Source organism: Rhinoraja longicauda, chromosome 1 (assembly GCF_053455715.1).
Source record: "Rhinoraja longicauda isolate Sanriku21f chromosome 1, sRhiLon1.1, whole genome shotgun sequence".
Lineage (NCBI taxonomy): Eukaryota > Metazoa > Chordata > Chondrichthyes > Rajiformes > Arhynchobatidae > Rhinoraja > Rhinoraja longicauda.
The window spans coordinates 73,061,859-73,082,473 of NC_135953.1; the positions used below are offsets into that span (position 1 = coordinate 73,061,859).

Genomic DNA, 20,615 nt, shown 5'->3' on the forward strand with positions numbered 1-20,615 from the left:
CCCCTCTCATTCTTCTAAATTCTAGTGAATACAAGCCCAGTCGACCCATTCTTTCATCATGTCAGTCCTGCCATCGAGGGAATTAACCTGGTGAACCTATGCTGCACTCCCTCAATGGCAATAATGTCCTTCCTCAAATTAGGAGACCAAAATTGCACACAATACTCCAGGTGTGGTCTCACCAGGGCCCTGTACAACTGCATTAGGACTTCCTTGCTCCTAAACTCAAATCCTCTTGCAATGAAGGCCAATATGCCATTAGATTTCTTCACCGCCTGCTGTACCTGCATGCTTACTTTCAGTGACTGATGTATAAGTACACCCAGGTCTCGTTGCACCTCCCGTTTTCCTAAATCTGACACCACTCAGATAATAATCTGCCTTCCTGTTCTTGCTACCAATGTGGAAAACCTCACATTTATCCACATTGTACTGCATCTGCCATGCATTTGCCCACTCACCCAACCTATCTAAGTCACCCTGCAGCCTCGTAGCATCCTCCTCGCAGATCACACTGCCACCCAGTTGTGTGTCATCCGCAAACTTGGAGATGTCACATTTAATTCCCTCATCTAAATCATTAATATATATTGTAAATAACTGGGGTCCCACCACCGAACCTTGCGGCACCCCACTAGTCACTGCCTGCCATTCTGAAAAGGGCCCTTTAATTCCTACCCTTTGCTTCCTGTCTGCCAACCAGTTCTCTATCCATGTCAATACCCTACCCCCAATACCATGTGCTCTAATTTTGCACACTAATCTCTTGTGTGGGGCCTTGTCAAAGGCTTTTTGAAAGTCCAGATACACCTACACCACATCCACTGGCTCTCCCTTATCTTTTCTACTTGCACATCCTCAAAAAATTCCAGAAGACTAGCATGATTTCCCCTTCATAATTCCATGCTGACTTTGACCAATCCTGTCACTGCTTTCCAAATGCATTCCTATAACATCTTTAACAATCAACTCAAGCATCTTCCCCACTACCGATGTAAGGCTGACTGGTCTATAATTCCCCGTTTTCTCTCACCCTCCTTTCTTAAAAAATGGGGTTACATTGGCTACCCTCCAGTCCACAGGAACTGATCCAGAGTCGAGAGAACATTAGAAAATGATCACCAATGCATCCACAATTTCTAGGGCGACCTCTTTCAGTACTCTGGGATGCAGACCATCAGGCCCTGGGGATTTATCTGCCTTCAGTCCCAACAGTTTACCTAATACCATTTCCTGACATGTGGATTCCCTTCAGTTCCTCCCTCCCACTAGTTCCTCGATCCCCTAGTATTTCTGGGAGATTGTTTGTGTCTTCCTTAGAGTAGACAGAACCAAGGTACTCGTTTGACTGTTCTGCCATTCCTTTGTTTCCATTATGAATTCACTTGTCTCTGATTGTAAGGGACGTGCATTTGGCTTCACTAATCTTTTCCTTTTTACATATCTAAAGAAGCTTTTAGTCAGTTTTTATATCCCCCGCAAGCTTCTTTCTTAGTAACCTAGGCTTGATGCCTTCTCCGGTTTGTCTAGCTGTTTCGGGGAAAATGGCAAGTTAACATACTTAATGAAGGTTGATTGATGCTTAGAGAGTTCCAATTACATCATTTTGCACCACTGTAGATGCTTTTAAGCAGGGCACACTTATACACTGTTGCTAGAAACCAAGTGTTTACAAATTTGATTAGAACTAATTTTACTCTTCTAGTCATATATGGTATTTAGCTAGTATTCAAGAATGGTACACAAACATCTAATTAATCTTTTTTTTTGTTGCAAAAGGATTAGTTTTCTGTATTAAATTGACATATATTTTTGTACTACGGGGAAGAAAATCACAAGCCAAATTTATGACCTTTAAATTATACTACTTAATTCTACTCAACTCATTTGTCAGAAATTCCTGTCACTCTGCCATATTATTAGGAGTGTTAACCTGTTTAAAACAAAATAATTAGCACCACTGCTAAAATAACAGAGAAAAGATTTTTAGAGAAACATGTCGTGTTTGTCTGCATGTACTCTGCCACCTAATTTCGAGGACTCAGTTTTTAAAATTTCAACACTGCTAAATGGATTATTTAAGGTGCAAGTATGTTGTCATTTCTACATAAACTAGTAGCATCAATGATGCATAAAAAGATCAGTCTTCTTATATATATATATATATATATATCAGTTCATAAACATTTTTGTAATTGAATGCAGAATGATTATTAGGGAAAATATATGCATGTATATTTTTTAATTTTAATTAAATATACTAATTATATGAAATTTTTACACTGCAAATGATTCTTTTTAAATATCCTGCCTGAATCCCACTAGCTGACACCAACTCACTTCATTCTGCTGACTGTTATAAAATAAATCAATTGGGTTACTTCATTATTATTAAACAGCAAGAGAAAGGAGTGCCAAATTAACTGTTTTAAAGCATGATGGTTTTTAAGTCATTGCTGCAAAATTCCAATATGTCACACACAAATATTTCACGAGTGAAGCAAAACCTCTCAGAACTTTACACTGCTTACTGACAATGTAAATACTTGTCTATAGTGAATATGTAATTCCCTATCGAACACAACAGTTCTTAAATGACCCCTGACACCCAATATCTGGCAGCTCTGGCATCCCTCTTAACATGCAAACGGAGTCTTGGAAACTAGAATTAGCAAATCACCGAAACCATGATGAATGTAAAATATACTGCCTCTAACAACCTCTGGGATGACATTTGCTGTTAAGTAGCAGTAGTGAGGTAACTGACAAGGGCGCAGGAGTATAATAAATCAAACTGGAATTGCAGTTATCAAAAAAATCACATTTCAATTCAAACAATAATCTTCAACACACAGTACTCATCATCCTGTCATTTCTTCACTTTTTGATTTTGTTTTTTTTAATATAATTTTCATCACCTGTTTCTCTGCATGAGTAATCATCAAGTACGAAATCTGCAGAGATGATCTTAAAATAAGACAGAAAATATGGAAACACTCAATGGGCCTGGCAGCATTTGTGGTGTGAGAAACAAATCTAAGGTTTCATCTTGCTTACTCTTCATCTACCCCACACAGGAATATTGGAAAATACCACATGTTGGCACGTACTGCAGAATTAAATAAGGCCCACCCTGTAATTTTTTTCACTCCCCTAAATTAAGAGGTAAAGACCTTAGAGACTGTGAACATCCAATTTTAGAATATGGAAATGTCACATGGTAGGGTGAACCACCAGCATGTTCATTCATTTGGAAACATATCAAAAGACTTCTATCAAAATTAAAATAATCTTTTATATTGATTACTATTTCTAACAAAATTCCTGTAAAGTAGTTTGTGATACGATAGATTGTTCATCCATACCGACAGAGTAAATTATCCTCTTGCTGCTTGTGCAGAAATAAAACTTCATAGAAAAAGTGATCCATGAAATGTTAAGGGTGAGACAAGAAGAAAAGTAAAGAATTATGTCATTTTATAATAATAGTACACTTAGGGACAGGAATTTATGAACACTATGTTATTTAGGACGGCACAGTGGCGCAACTGGTAAAGCCACTGCCTCAGAGCCACAGAAACCCGGGTTCGATTCTGACCTCGGGTGCTGTCTGTGTGCAGTTTACATGTTCTCTCTGTGACTGTGTAGGTTTCTACCTGGCACCCCAGTTTCCTCACGCATTCCAAAGACAGGTGGGTTTATAGGTTAATTGGCCTCTGTGAAATTGCCCCTAATATGTAGGGAATGGATAAGAAAATGGGATAACATAGAACTAGTGTGAACACTGGTCAGCATGAACACAGTGGGCCAAAGGGTCTGTTTTGCATACTGTATCCATAAACTCTAAAAAGATCTCTAATCAACTGGCAAACACTGACTAAAATCAAAGTGGAGAAGAAAATGGAATATGAAAGAAAGCAAGCAAGAAATATAAAAGCATATTATGAATTGATTGTGGACGATCAACCGTGATCACAATGAATGGCGGTGCTGGCTCGAAAGGCCGAATGGCCTCCTCCTGCACCTATTTTCTATGTTTCTAAGAACTATTACATTGTGCAGGTCACAAATAGAAACTTTAAAATTACAGAAGTTAAGTAATAATCACAATGGTAAAGTAAAATAAAACAAAATAAGCAATACATGTACTTGCACTTAGCTTCTCAATCAAGGTCAATGGTAAATAAGTTTGTCCAGCATATGCCAGCAATCACTGGTGTGAAGGTCAGGGGCCAGATACAAAGTGCATTTGGCCCCTCAGTTCAATATACTTATATTTCACTGCTGAACTTGGTGACTAGCCTGGCAGCAGAAGCATTGGCCAGCGCACCAACATTTAGCCTCCTGCTCATCTCTGTTCTGTGCTGCACGGCAGAAATGTAATTGTCAAAGACTGGAGGGCATTGTTTCAAGTTCAGAGGAGGAAGTTTTAATGAAGATGTGTGGGGCAGGATTGTTTTATATATACAGAGGGGGGTGAGTGCCCGGAATGCAGTGCCAGCGATGGTGGTGGAAACAAGTACGATAGTGCCATTTAAGATAGAAAACATGTACATGTAGGGAATGGAGAGATATAGATCATATGCAGAGACAGAGACAGGAGATTAACTTTATGTTCATTATGTTCAGCACAGACATTGTGAGCTGGGAGGTGTTGCCAAAGGTCCCCAATGGAAGCATCGACCAAAGGTAAGTTAGTGGAAAATTTCACTTTCCCCATTGCCATTTACTGTAAGCCAAATTTTAATACTTTTAAACTCGTTGCAAATAACAATCCAGGGTTCAACTGTATCGTGCAGGGCCCTAGTGAGACTGCACCTGGAGTACTGTGTGCAGTTTTGGTCTCCAAATTTGAGGAAGGACATTCTTGCTATTGAGGGCGTGCAGCGTAGGTTCACAAGGTTAATTCCCGGAATCGCGGGACTGTCGTATGTTGAAAGACTGGAGCAACTGGGCTTGTATACACTGGAATTTAGAAGGATGAGAGGGGATCTTATTGAAACATATAAGATTATTAAGGGATTGGACTGGAAACATGTTCCCAATGTTGGGGGAGTCCAGAACCAGGGTCCACAGTTTAAGAATAAGGGGTAGGCATTTAGAATGGAGATGAGGAAAACCTTTTTCAGTCAGAGTTGTAAATCTGTGGAATTCTCTGCCTCAGAAGGCAGTGAAGGCCAATTCTCTGGATGCTTTCAAGAGAGAGCTAGATAGAGCTCTTAAAGATAGTGGAGTCAGGGGGTATAGGGAGAAGGCAGGAACGGGGTACTGATTGTGAATGATCAGCCATGATCACATTGAATGGCGGTGCTGGCTCGAAGGGCCAAATGGCCTACTCCTGCACCTATAGTCTATTGTCTATTTTCTATTGTGAATATGTCTCAAAGTACTTTTAAATTGATGGGTTTACCTGGAAATGCAATCACTATGTTTTTGCACATAACACGATTACATAAAGAATGGTCAGATCATTTATGGAGCCACAAGGAACAGCAAATGGTGAAAACTTGAGCAAAATACAAACTGTTGGAGGAACTCAGCAGGTCAGGGAATGGATAGCAAACCTTCTTCAGACTGGATGATGTAGGGGGGAGAAAGCTGGAAAAGAGGATGTCCACAAGGATAGTTCCCCAGGCCCTCCCCTTTCTAACCTCTGCATCCAACACATCATTCTCTGTCATTTCCATCACTTTCAATGTGATTTCACCACCAGCCATATTTTTCCATCCCCACTTCTTTCCATTTTTCACAGAGACCACACCATCTGCAATGCCTTGACTCACTCATCGTTTCCCACCCAATCCAATCCCAGTACTTTTTGCTGCAACGCACCTAACCTGACACCTCCTCTCTCATTTCCATCACGGGACCCTTCTAGATGAGACAGAGGTTCACAAGTACCTCTTCAAACCTCATCTACTGCATTCATTGCTCCTGATGCAACTTCCTTTACATCGGTTTAGACTGTTTCGCCAAACACTTGCACACTGTCCGCCAAGCTTGCTAGATTGCTATATTCCTAATTGCAAACTATTTTAACTCCCCTTCCCATACCAACCTTTTCATCCTTGCCAGAATGAGGCCACACACAAACTGGAGAAACAGTACCTCACATTCCGCTTGGATAGCTTACAACCAAATGGTATGAGCATTGAATCATCCCTCTGCCTTTCCAGTGCCCCCCTCCCACCCCGGGGATCACCCATGTTTCACACTATCCTGCACCCACCCTCCCCTGTCCCCTTCCACCTATATCCCTCCCTCTACCTTTACATCTCACTCTTCTTCTCTCCTTATTAGACATATTTTTGTCTTATTTTCATATCTAGCCTGTGTCACCTACTCCACACATCTGCCATTCAAATCCCCCTCACTTGCCAAGCTTTGTCTTGCCCCATCTTTCATTTCCGGCTTCCTTCACCCCACCCCCTACTACAATCAGTCTGAAGAAGAATCCTGACCCGAAATGTCATTTGTCTTTTCTTGCAATTATGCTGCCAGGTAATTTATGTTTTGTTGGTTTGGGTGAACAAATATCAGGACAACTCTGTATTTGGTCAAATAATGTAATAAAATCTGTTACGTTTACACCAGCAACAGATTTAATATGGTTCTTGAACATTAGCTTAATTTCAAAATTAAATATATATGCAACTTTCTAAATTATAACATATTACAGTATCAATACAAAAATTTCTGAATATGAGTGAAAATAATAATCAACACAGTACCTAGCTGTGTTCCATAAACTGAAAGTGACCTTGTAACTGCCTAAAGACCCTTTCACACCAAATGCCTCATTTATTTTTTGCTTCTGGTCTTGAGGTAAAGTCACAGTGCTTAATTGGATTGTTGGCTTTGCTAGAAAACAAACAGAAAATGTGTGTTTCTTTATGTGGGGCAAGGAGATGAATAAAATGAAGTATTGGTCTCACAAAAATCTTTACGACCCTTATTTATTCAGTTACCTAACATTAGCCCCACCTTCTGAATCCCACCATCAATGTACCATCCCATTATAAATGATTCAGAGCAACTGCACAAAATCAATCACGGATGACTGGGTCACATCTCAAATAATGCCCAAAAGGCACCAAAACTAAAATGTACCGCTGCATTTATACAATTCTGCACAATTCCAATAGAGAGCAGCATACTTTCCCTACATGTCCATACTCATTCAGAGTATACCAGTGAGCTCTCAAAGCCATGAGATAGTTGTTAACAATGAAGCAGAGCTGTTTAAGTCTAACATGACCCGTACAGTGAGATCTGGGTTGATTTTAAGTCAGATAATCATTTTACCCATTGTGTTAGTTCAAGTCATTGAAGGATTGGGAATTAAAATCAGGTAGTTTCACATGAAGCTCCTCTGGGTGATTTTGGCTTAAAATTAGGTATAATAACGTGTTTGTGATAAAAGGAAATGAAAGTGCATTGTAAAAGTAATTATCATATCATATCATATACATACAGCCGGAACCAGGCCTTTTCGGCCCTCCAAGGCCGTGCCGCCCAGTGATCCCCGTACATTAACACTATCCTACACCCACTAGGGACAATTTTTACATTTACCCAGCCAATTAACCTACATACCTGTACGTCTTTGGAGTGTGGGAGGAAACCGAAGATCTCGGAGAAAACCCACGCAGGTCACGGGGAGAACGTACAAACTCCGTACAGTACAGCACCCGTAGTCAGGATCGAACCTGAGTCTCCGGTGCTGCATTCGCTGTAAAGCAGCAACTCTACCGTTGCGCCACCGTGCCGCCCATTACTAACCCAAAATAAAGTTTGAGACATATGGGTGATTGCTTATCAAGCATTAAATTAATTTGCAGACCACATTACTTATGCTGAAAGCAAAGGGGTAAAGTTTTTGACACAAAACCTATCTGTTTTTGTACCTTGTGGAATGACTTCACTGCCACCGAAACCAGAAATGAGAAGCTAATCTAGCTCCATCATATTATCCTGCTTCCTATACATTTTCCATTCTGTGTTTAAAAATCACACTGTAATAAATGTCTTATATTACGGGAGCTTTTCTGTCACAGTTCATCAGTGCCCTGGCAGCATCCGAGCTTGTAAAACAACATTGCAGTCAAAAGTTCAAAATTAATAGCCATGAAATCCCAAGCACTCATAAGTGTCTGTTATTATTTGCTTCTTAACAAATATTACACTCCTATTATTTCTTATAGGTGACAAATGGCAGCAACATAATTCTGAAAGGTTCAGGCTAAAATGATGACTAGATTTAGACCAAACGTATGTTTTTCAACACTAAACAAGGGGAAATCTATAAAAGCTGAATGCTTTTTGAATTGAAATTCTGTTATATAGTTAGAAACCCTGGTCAATTTGAAGAACTAATCATCAAGCAGAGGAATAGATGATAAGGTTGCAGAGCAACGCTTAAAACAGAGTCAAGTTTAATTATGAGTAAGCTGCATTTATTTAAAATCTTTTCAAGCTATTGCAGAAATTATTTCATGTAAATTTGTGGTTGAATACATGATGTGGCTACAGTGAGAAGGAAGCCTCTATATAGCACTAAGTTAGTCAGTCTCTGTCCATAGGATGTTCAGAGTGCAAAATCACAAATTATATTCTCTAGTATAAGAAAATAACTGCAGATGCTGGTACAAATCGATTTATTCACAAAATGCTGGAGTAACTCAGCAGGTCAGGCAGCATCTCGGGAGAGAAGGAATGGGTGACGTTTCGGGTCGAGACCCTTCTTCAGACTGATGTCGGGGGTGGGACAAAGGAAGGATATAGGTGGAGACAGGAAGATAGAGGGAGATCTGGGAAGGAGGAGGGGAAGGGAGGGACAGAGGAGCTATCTGAAGTTGGAGAAGTCGACGTTCATACCACCGGGCCGCAAACTGCCCAGGCGAAATATGAGGTGCTGCTCCTCCAATTTCCGGCGGGCCTCACTATGGCACTGGAGGAGGCCCATGACAGAGAGGTCAGACTGGGAATGGGAGGGGGAGTTGAAGTGCTGGGCCACCGGGAGATCAGTGGCGTTAATGCGGACCGAGCGCAGGTGTTCAGCGAAGCGATCGCCGAGCCTGCGCTTGGTTTCGCCGATATAGATGAGTTGACATCTAGAGCAGCGGATGCAATAGATGAGGTTGGAGGAGGTGCAGGTGAACCTCTGTCTCACCTGGAAAGAATGTTTGGGTCCTTTGATGGAGTTGAGGGGGGAGGTAAAGGGACAGGTGTTGCATCTCGTGCGGTTGCAAGGGAAAGTGCCCGGGGTTAGGGTGGTTTGGGTAGGAAGGGACGAGTGGACCAGGGAGTTGCGGAGGGAACGGTCTCTGCGGAATGCAGAGAGGGGAGGGGATGGGAAGATATGGCCAGTGGTGGGGTCCTGTTGTAGGTGACAGAAATGTTGGTGGATGATATGTTGGATCCGCTGGCTGGTGGGGTGGAAGGTGAGAACGAGCTGGACCTCACCATCTCCATCACAGGAGAAAAATTAGTGCTGGACCTCACCATCTCCATCACAGGAGAAAAATTAGTGCTGGACCTCACCATCTCCATCACAGGAGAAAAATTGTTGCTGGACCTCACCATCTCCATCACAGGAGAAAATTTAGTGCTGGACCTCACCATCTCCATCACAGGAGAAAAATTAGTGACGGACATTTATTACAAGCCCACCGACTCGCACAGCTATCTGGACTACACTTCTTCCCACCCGGTCCCCTGCAAAAAGTCTATCCCCTACTCCCAATTCCTCCGTCTACGCCGCATCTGTGCCCGGGATGAGGTGTTTCAGACTAGGGCTTCCGAGATGTCCTCGTTTTTTAGAAAACGGGGCTTCCCCTCCTCCATTATAGATGAGGCTCTCACTAGGGTCTCTTCTACATCCCGCAGCTCCGCTCTTGCTCCCCATCCCCCCACTCGCAACAAGGACAGGATCCCCCTCGTTCTCACCTTCCACCCCACCAGCCAGCGGATCCAACATATCATCCACCAACATTTCCGTCACCTACAACAGGACCCCACCACTGGCCATATCTTCCCATCCCCTCCCCTCTCTGCATTCCGCAGAGACCGTTCCCTCCGCAACTCCCTGGTCCACTCGTCCCTTCCTACCCAAACCACCCTAACCCCGGGCACTTTCCCTTGCAACCGCACGAGATGCAACACCTGTCCCTTTACCTCCCCCCTCAACTCCATCAAAGGACCCAAACATTCTTTCCAGGTGAGACAGAGGTTCACCTGCACCTCCTCCAACCTCATCTATTGCATCCGCTGCTCTAGATGTCAACTCATCTATATCGGCGAAACCAAGCGCAGGCTCGGCGATCGCTTCGCTGAACACCTGCGCTCGGTCCGCATTAACGCCACTGATCTCCCGGTGGCCCAGCACTTCAACTCCCCCTCCCATTCCCAGTCTGACCTCTCTGTCATGGGCCTCCTCCAGTGCCATAGTGAGGCCCGCCGGAAATTGGAGGAGCAGCACCTCATATTTCGCCTGGGCAGTTTGCGGCCCGGTGGTATGAACGTCGACTTCTCCAACTTCAGATAGCTCCTCTGTCCCTCCCTTCCCCTCCTCCTTCCCAGATCTCCCTCTATCTTCCTGTCTCCACCTATATCCTTCCTTTGTCCCACCCCCGACATCAGTCTGAAGAAGGGTCTCGACCCGAAACGTCACCCATTCCTTCTCTCCCGAGATGCTGCATGACCTGCTGAGTTACTCCAGCATTTTGTGAATAAAAAAATTATATTCTCTATGTTGATTTACTATTATTTGAAAAATGCATGCCTTCACATATTCTGGGCAGTACTAATATTATTTTACAAATATTATCAGTTATAGGACGACACAAATCAAATGTGTAAGCTGCACATTTCAAATCGTTACTTGACAAACTTAATCAATGTTACATGTAACCTTTTCAAATGGGGTTTACTCCAGCTACACCAGAAGATTAAAGTTAGTAGATTTCAATTCTTTATTCTTGCATTTTGTAGTATATTTACTCCCTTTCCAAAAGGCAGCAATCTTTATTGGCAGATACTAAATTCTCCAATACCTTGTCACAGCAGTTAGTCATCAAGGTTAGGATTTCACATTTAAGGACATCACAATTGATTCTAATCTACATGTTCATTTTTCCGGTGGCTGTCAATGGACATTAATAAGGAGATCCCAGGGGTCAAGGAAAGAGCTTTACATTGTGGCCCTGTATCCACCAATCTTTCCATTGTATGCAGGTGCCGAGAAATGTGTTCAGCTCTGGCTGAGCAATTTCTAATCTTGTGATGTGGACTCGATAAGAAGAAGGAGATTCCAGATCACTTTCATGCTTTGATTTTGAAGGCATGGAAGTATTTTTTTTAAATTTAAACGACTAAACTGGCTCAGATGAGGTAACTCCTAATGACATATTGATGAAGGATGTGGACCAGTTACATAGTGCTTCACTTATGAACCACTGAAACAGATTCTTAGTTTTTAATATGTCATTGAATATGTTAATTTTAATGAATATATCCATGCATACATCCTTTTTAAGAGTGGTATGCTAATACTAAATTTTGAAAAGGTTATGTGCATTAATTTGTGAGCAGTGAATTGTGTGCTGCATCTTTTTTTGTTATACTGAAAATACATAATTGAAATGACACATGCAACAGTTATGCAGAGAAAAACATTTATTAGTTATAACCAGTAGATGTCAAAACATTCCTACATGAATATATTAATGACTGGAGAATACATGGTATAGAAGTCCCACAAGTGACTGAACATTCCTGAAATCTTCAGTTACACATATAGAAGGATGAACAAGCAACATGCAGAGGCTCTGGCATACATATAAAATGAGACTGAAAACTTGCTCCATTTGGAAAAGGAGGACACAAAAGATATATTATATTTATGTATATGTGTGTGTATGTGTACAAACAATATACACATACATACATACATATAAGGATGTATATGTATACAAATGCCTTGATGTCAAAAATTAGAAAACCGTTATGTGTAAAAAGGCTACTATTTGGCAAGTAAAACCAGTACATCTTTATGAGTCCATTATCTTTATTGCAACCTGAGATACTGACAGTAAATAAATAGAAAATACTGTAACAAAATAAGGAAGTTCCTTGCAATGCCTGCTGTACTATACTAACTCTACCACTGAAGCAAAAGTTTCATTTAAAAATTTATGACTAAAAAACATGATTTATATTTGTACAATGATTTAACATAATCTGTGCATTAAATGTATGCAACTTTCTGATATTTGCAGACGTGCAACATTCTACCTGCCAAGCAACTAGAGTATCTAGCATTCAAACTATCTCACAAGGATGATTCTCTGATTGTGCCCAACACAGCGACAGAGAATTGGAGAGACGGAATGGATGAAGTTTCAGGTCGAGATCCTTCTTCAGACTGAGAGTCAGGGGAGAGGAAGACAGAGGAAGAAGCGGAAGTGGCGGCGCCTAACGGCTGCGGCTCGCTAGCAGTCTGTTCGTCTTTTTCCTTTTTTCTTTGTTGTGTGTCGGTGTTGGGATGGTTTTTGTATTTTTTTTGGTTGTGTATGTGTGGGGGGTGGCGGGGGGGTGGGGGAAACTTTTCTCTTCCTCACCGCGCGGGGTGCGGCTCGGCTGCGGGGCCTAACATCGCCCGGCGCGGCTCGGCCGCTGGACTTTACATCGCCCGGTGCGGCTTGGCCGCTGGACTTAACAGTGCCCGGTGCTGCTCGGCCGCGGGACTTAACATCGCCCGGTGCGGCTCGGCTGCGGGACTTTACATCGCTGGTGCGGCTCGACCACGGGACTTTTCATCGCTGGTGCGGCTCGGCTGCGGGACTTAACATCGTCCGGTGCGGCTCGACCATGGGACTTTACATCGCCCGGTGCGGCTCGGCTGCGGGACTTTACATCGCTGGTGCGGCTCGACCACGGGACTTTACATCGCCCGGTGCGGCTCGGCTGCGGGACTTTACATTGCCCGGTGCGGATCGGCTGCGGGACTTAACATCGCTGGTGCGGCTCGACCACGGGACTTAGCTGCGCAAGGCTTGGTCGCGGGGCCTTCCATCTCCCAGCTCGGCCGCGAGACGTTTCAGCGCCCGGTGCGATTCGGCCGGGGGGACTTCCATCCCCTTGCGGGGACTTTGCGGGTCGGTCGGGGACGAGCTGTCTGTCCGTGGGCGTGGGGAAGAGAGTGGAAGTTTTGTTGCCTCCATCACAGTGAGGGGGTGTTTGGAGTCACTGTGATGGACGTTTGTGTTGGGGCTATGTGCCTTGTGTTCTTTTTTTCTATGACTGCTATGTAGTTTCGTTCGGTACTTCGGTACCGAATGACAAATAAAGCTCTGTTATACTGTTATACTGTTATATACTGTTATAGAGATATGGAAGGTGTGAAACCACAGATCAAAGGGGAGGCTGTTCAAGAAAAATGTCCCCCGTCCATCCTAGTACTCCGAGTAGTTGCACTGCCCTCCTGATTACATTTTGTTGATTGTGTGCTTCGTTGACACCTCCCCACACCTAACAATGAACCATTCTACATTTTCCTTGATTGTCCTTGACCCGAAATGTCACCATTCCTTCTCTCCAGAGATGCTGCCTGTCCCGCTGAGTTACTCCAGTATTTTGTGTCTATCTTCGGTGTAAACCAGTATCTGCAGTTCCTTCCCACACACACACACACAGAATTGGATATCTGCCGCAGAATCTTGGCGGAGAGGTCTCTAAATTCTGTCCAACTATGTAAGATAATATCTTGGGGTTTTTTAAGGAAAGATTGCTATTTTGGCATCAATTAATGGAGCAAACTGACTGGTTCACCTATGAAAAGACCGACCGCATGAAAAATATGCCGGTGACTTAAGTCATTGTACGTCAGGCGTTTTAACTGCTGCACATAGACATGACAGATATAAAGTCTCCTCCAGCAAACCCTGGCATGACAACTGATGTTATCCAGTGATGGTCCTGTGGAGGATCAAGATACAGTTCTGAAGGCTCTATGGAGCAAAGTAAGAAAGATTTCTCCAACGATTTTCAGCACAGTGAACCTGGGTGGTATAATATCGATGACAGATACTGGTTTCCCTTTGCCTGTGGTCTCAATATCCTTCTGTGCTTATAGCCTCATGGACAAATGCAGCACATCTGGATGAAGATGACTCATCTGTGGAGACATTAAAGAGTTTAATTCATTAATGATTTGAACTCAACTTGCAGTGGAAAAAGAGGACGACTGCAGATGCTGAAGAAGCATGGATTAATTTAAATAATCAATTGAAAATTATTAATATGGACAGAAATGTTATTCATGTGAATTAATTACATTATAAACTCAGTTTAGCAAACTGAATAAAGTGGACATTATGAACAATGCATTCAAACTAATTGTACTGCTCAAGGAGATTTTTTTAAAAAGAAGCACTATATCAAACTTACCAGACAGTTCAGACTTTGATGACATACTAAATCCCTCATGGAGTAAATGTTGCTTTTGACGATCATGTATTCAGGTCAACTAAGTTATATTTTGATTCAGTGCTTTGATGGATTTCTTGTTGTCCTGTGAACATTTGTTTTAATTGTGTTCCACATTTTTTGTCATTCATTTGAGATTATTATGTGACATACAAGCTTAAACCATTAGTGGAACATTCAACATTTTATTGACTTTCAGATATGACATAATGGTCCATTTCTATTTTATTCAGTCGTTTATTCAGCACCATTAAATGAATTTCAAAGTAATTTTGGATTTTATAAATTCTTTCACCTAAATAAGTATAATGGTCTTTGTATAACTTTAGCCTTAAGATCTATTTTGTTTTCAATTGAAGGGATTGCAACACACCGCATTGTCATAAGTAGCTGTTAGGACTCATTGCAAGCCAATTCCCAGTCTAATCAATCGCATATGTGAGTAGAAAGTTGAGGTTAATGCTCATGAAACCTTCAGATGTACTGATCTGCAAGAAAGACTTTATGCCTGAAATGTTCACTCAGAACAACAACATGTCTACATTACTGGAAGAAGGGTCTCGCCCCGAAACGTCACCCCATTTCTTCTTTCCAGATATGCTGCCTGTCCCGCTGAGTTACTCCAGCATTTCATGTCAACACTTCTACATTATGTCATTCATCAATTATCAAAAGCATAATTACTGCCTGAAGTGGAAATAGAAATTGTTCTCCCCTGACCCTCAGTCTGAAGAAGGGTCTCAACCCAAAACGTCACCCATTCCTTCTCTCCAGAGATGCTGCCTGTCCCGCTGAATTACTCTGGCATTTTGTGTCTATCTTTGGTGTATTACCAGCATCTGCATTTCCTTTCTACCCATCCAGTTCCAACTGTGCCTTTTTCGACCCCCAAACATCAACATTTGTAAAAGTAGCTTCTATTATACCCTGACAGAATGACGCCAATTTAACGATAAAATTATCAAAACTTCAGAAAAAGGATTTTACATTCCAAAACAAAAGACTTATTTTATGCTTCAACAAATGTAGGCTATTTCAAGTGATGCAGTAGTATTTTCTGGGTTTTAACAGTGGAATTGCAAAATTTTAATAGATAGTATACAAGGGAGTAGCAACAACTGGCAGTTGCATCCTTCGACTTTACATGATTTGTCATAAACTGTGGCACTGGAATGACAATAGAAATTGCAGGGGTATTTTGGTATCTTTTGGGTAAGGTGAGTAAACTTTAAAGGAAGAAAGTTATATTATCACGATGCCCATTTGCAAAATGAGATCAGATTCAGATGTGCCATCCTGCAAAAATTACTTTTTGAAACTGTCTGAAACGTACACTCAGAACAACAAATCTGTACTAATTTCTAAATAATATCATCAATTATCAAAAACATGATCACTGCATGAAGTTAATCCTAAATTTTGCCCAGAGTCAGGGAATCAAGGACCAGAGGAGAAAGGATTAAGGTGAAGGGGAAAAGATTTAATAAGAATCTGAGCAGTAACCTTTTCACAAAGGGTGGTGGGTGTATGGAACGAGCTGCCAGAGGAGATAGTTGTGCTGGGCTATCGCAACGTTTCAGAAACAATTAGACAGTTACATGGATAGGACAGGTTTAGAGGGACACAAGACTGAGGTGGATATTGGGTCCAAATCTCTCCCGCGGGCCTCTCCTGGGGCAACCCTCCCCCAACTGACAATCCTGTCGGCCTGGCAACACTCTCCAACTGATGAAGCCCATTGCCGGGCTGAGAGTATCCCCCGGGGCCATGGGCGGGCGAGGGGGGACAGGGAAGGGGAGAGGGAGCCAATCACCTCGGCCCCTTATCGTCAGCACTGCAGCCAGAGCAAGCCGTTGACCCAAAGCCTCTCCTGCAGCACGGCACCGATAGTCAGAGAACGGCGGCGACGGCCATCTTGTTGGACCCTCTGCGGCCACGCTGCACCACGGAAGATCATGCACGGGGCACGGCGGGACGGGCGCCAGTCCTCCCACCGGTGGGGGGGGGGAGCGCATCTATTAAAGTTAGCGGCAGCTCGTGGGCTCAACAGCAACCTCCCCCTCATTGGCCCCAAACCTCTCCTGCATTGGTTCAGCACCCTCTCCTCCCCCACCCCCTCCGCTCCTCTCCCTTCCCCTCCCCCACTTCCCCCTCCCTCCCCCCTCCCCTCCACTACCCGTCTCCTCCTCCCCCTTCCTCCCCTCCCTCCCCCCTTCTGCTACCTCCCCCCTTCCACTCCCTCCCCCAAGCTCCCTCCTCCCTCTCCCTCCCTCCCCCCCTTCTTCTACCTCCCCCTTCCACTCCCTCCCCCAAGCTCCCCCCTCCCTCTCCCTCCCTCTCCCTCCCTCCCCCCCCTTCCCCTCCCCCCCTTTCCCTTCCCCTCCCCCTTCCCCTTCCCCCCCCCACTCACACACTCCATCCCCCCTCAACATCAGTGGGCCCCAAACTGCACAGGCGTGGACCCTTTGGGTTCTGCGCACGTGCGGATCTGGCGGCTATCTCACATAAGTATCAGATCAACGGGCCCCAACTGCGCAGGCGCGGACCCGTTTGTTCTGCGCTCGCGCGGATCCGGTGGCCATCTTACGTAAGTATCATATCAACGAGCCCCAACTGTGCAAGCGCGGACCCGTTTGTTCTGCGCACGCGTGGATCCGGTGGCCATCTTACGTAAGTACCAAATCAACGGGTCCCGACTGCGCATGCACGGTTTTGTAAACTTTAAAATGTGAAACTTTAAAAATATAACACTAATTTGAAAGAAACTTCCTCCATAGCACACCAGGACGATGGTGAGTAAGGTGGGCTGGAAATTGCCGCACTATCTTGTACCGTTTTGGCTGTATTTCAGGATCAAGCAAAGTGACAAACCAACAAGCTGAGAGTTTTAGTAATATATAGATGGGCCAAATGCATGCAGGTGGGACTAGTGTAGCTGGGACATGTTGGCCAGTGTGGGCAAGTTGGGCCGAAGGGCCTGTTTCCACACTGTATCACACTATGACTATAAGTGGAAAGCAGGAAAAGTTACAATTCTAACTAAGTGCTACCATTAAGAATTGTCACCTGGTAAAGATCATTACTGCAATACTGGAATGATTTCTCACTTTCTGCACATCATGGCGAGCATCAGAAAAAAAGAAGCAAAATAAACAAGAAAAAGCAAAAGACAAAGGATAACACATACATAAGATAGTGGCATACACATGAAATTAAGTGATCATAATAATCTTCCAAATTTTAAGACTCAAATTATGACCCTTACAAGGTATCTCCTAAATCCTCTCAAGAGAAAGTTCCTCCTTTTAGTTCGCCTAACAGAAACTGTGAATTTATTTGAAATAATTGATTGGTGAATACACCCAGATTCGTCTGCCAAATTTCAGCTCCCTTTATTGAAAGGCACATGGTCTGCAATTATCAGAGCCTTGTGACCTTCCAACATGGTCACTAATTCACGGAACTCCCATTTTAACAGTAATGTGGGAGGATCTCTAAAATACCTGGACTCCAGTGATTCACAAAAAGAGATTAACATGATTTTGAGAATATCAAAGTGAGAGCTATGAATGCTGACCAAACAGCAAAGGGCATGATCAATGAATGGTTATTAAAACAATTATATCTCTGTTAATGTAGGACGTTGTTAGGGTTCTGCATTGCGCGCATACATTATGGAAATAGTTTTAATGTCCTACAAAATAACAAGAAATAATTTCTGGTCCAGATTTTTAATTTCAAGCTTTAAGTATTAACATATGGCTATGATTTATTTGTACACTTTATGGTTAATTGAAGTAAATAATCAGTCTTATTCCACGAAAGGTCTGTTAGTCCATTTTGTCTATTGTATTAAATATGTATTTGCAATGTACAGGTCGTTGAAACATTTCTTGAAAAAATTGAGAGAAAAATTGGGGGATAAAAATGGGCAATGTCATTTATCCAGAGAAGTATAATTGATACATTTTGGTCAAAAGAATGAAGAAAGCCAAAGAAATTAAATGATACAATTTTAAAAGAGATGGAAAGATAGACCTGGGGCTAATCTTTGAAGCTGACAGGACAGGCAAGTTATTAAAACAGCAGTTTTTTGATCTTTGGCTGTATTCATATTATAATAGAGCACAAAAAATGGTATGTTGAGTATTCATTAAACATTATGTTTAAATCTCAGCACCTCATCTCCAGAACGATGTCAATATTTTTGAGAACATGCAGAACTACCAGTGATGAGAGATTTCTACTGTGTGAAGAAATTCAAGGAACTCGTTCTGTTTTCTCAGGGCAAAGATAATTTTGGACATTTAAGAAAAATGTCCAATATCAAGAATGTTTTTGGACAAAGTAAATAAGGATAATCTGATTTCAGTAGTAGATGGATCGGAAATCAGAGATGCAAGATACTTGGGAAAGAAAATGTACTTAACACATCACATTGCTGCGATCTGGAACACAATGCCTGCAAGGGTTACAGAACTAGCTTCAGTAATCAGATTCAGAAACGAATTTGATAAATACTTCCAAGAGAAACATTTATAGTGCCTTGAGGAAAGAGCAAGGGATTGGATTAATTGAATAACTCTATCAAAGAGCTGACACAGGTAAATTGGATGAAATGACCTCCTTCTGGGGTTTTAATTCTGAGATTACAAATCCACACTTTATAATCGTTTTTTTGAGGAAAATATCACAATGAGTATGAGAGCATAATATCATCATGGACTGTGACTTGACAGTTATCATGTTGATGCAACTTATGTAAAAATAAATGTCACTGCAGGCACATTAATTCACATAATCTACTAAATGGAAAAATATTAGACCAAGCCAGAGAAACAAAATCTATAATCACTGACTTGGGAGCCCAACTTCATAGTTCCTGATGACAGATCTCATGTTCTTGCAAACATGGACAGTGTGCATCTTCTGATTACCGAGGACCACTCCAGAAGACCTCTGGCCTTCTGTCATTGGATCCCACCAACCTGCTCACATCCCTCCATGCCACCCAAGGACAAAAAAAATCACATTTCATTCATCTCCTTTCCTTATCTGACACTCGTTTGTCTGATTTTCACCTAGAACCTTTGTCAATATCTTCACCTATTTGCCAATCATCCTCCTGCTCCCCATCCCCAGCTCTATTGAACAATCCCTTGCAGGGCCTTTCCCCATTCCCACCACAGTTCCAGCTTCCCCCACCCCCAATCCATCAGACTGAAGAAGGGTCCAACCAGAAACAATGCCTGTCCATTCCTTGCGCAGATGCTGCTTGACCTGCTGTGTTCCTCCAGTACTTTGTGTTTTGCTTAATGTCCAATAATTCTGACATGATCTCAGCTGCCTAGTTGCTGGAAGGTTTCAGAACCAACCTCACCCAATTCCTTCCAATTTCAAGATATCTAAATCACAAATCAGTCTTTCTCCTGTTCAGTATATTAATTATAAAAACAAATATGAATGCAGATATAGGTATGCAGCTGATTCAAGTTTGCTGGATGTTATGAAAAAAATATCTTACTTAATCACACAACTGAAATGAGCAAATTTCGAAATGATGGTAATATTCTCAGTATGGTTCGTCTTTATCTCAAGATGTTTGTTAGAGACATGACTGTATAATACTGTATTATAATATAAACATTGTTAAACCATGTTGTCTAATACTGCTAAGACCAATAGCATGCTACTAAAACACATTATTTTCTATTTCCTCTAGTGCTTATTGTTCAATTTAAACTAGCTTGATAATGTGCTTGGTTCTAACCAATTCAACATTTAATTATGACAAATTAATATGTCTAAAGAATTAATAAAGCTCACATTTGCTAGTCACTTCACTATAACTACAGTTAAAAAAAAACCCTTGGCTTCTAATTCTATTTACTCTGAACCTCGTTTAAGATTCTATGTCCAAAGTTAATTTGCAGTAATCCAATGGAGGTAAAAAGCAACTTGATAAGTGTACCTGTCATTCAGTGCACTTTATGGTCCAGAAGTAGAGAATGTACAAGTGAACTCAGTGTCAAAGATGTGTATTTTGCTAAAATAAATTGTTGCACTACAACTCTCCTATGCTGCAGGTCTGAGAAATCCACAAAGTAAAGGTTTAGTAGGTAAATTTG

General features: G+C 42.2%; 1 protein-coding gene across 3 annotated transcripts in view; it reads right to left on the bottom strand.

Annotated features, from left to right (window-relative positions):
• The window catches only part of pcdh7b (protocadherin 7b), a 315,222-nt gene that overhangs the window by 270,599 nt on the left and 24,008 nt on the right, over positions 1 to 20,615 (bottom strand). The window contains exon 3 of one of the 3 annotated variants that reach the window (XM_078400356.1): positions 11,720 to 14,176. The exons of the other annotated variants lie outside the window; for them this stretch is intronic. Within the exon in view, the coding sequence (XP_078256482.1) occupies positions 14,129 to 14,176 (48 nt within the window). The 3' untranslated portion in view covers positions 11,720 to 14,128. Of the gene's footprint in view, positions 1 to 11,719; positions 14,177 to 20,615 lie in introns of those variants that run through there. 3 annotated transcript variants of the gene reach the window in all.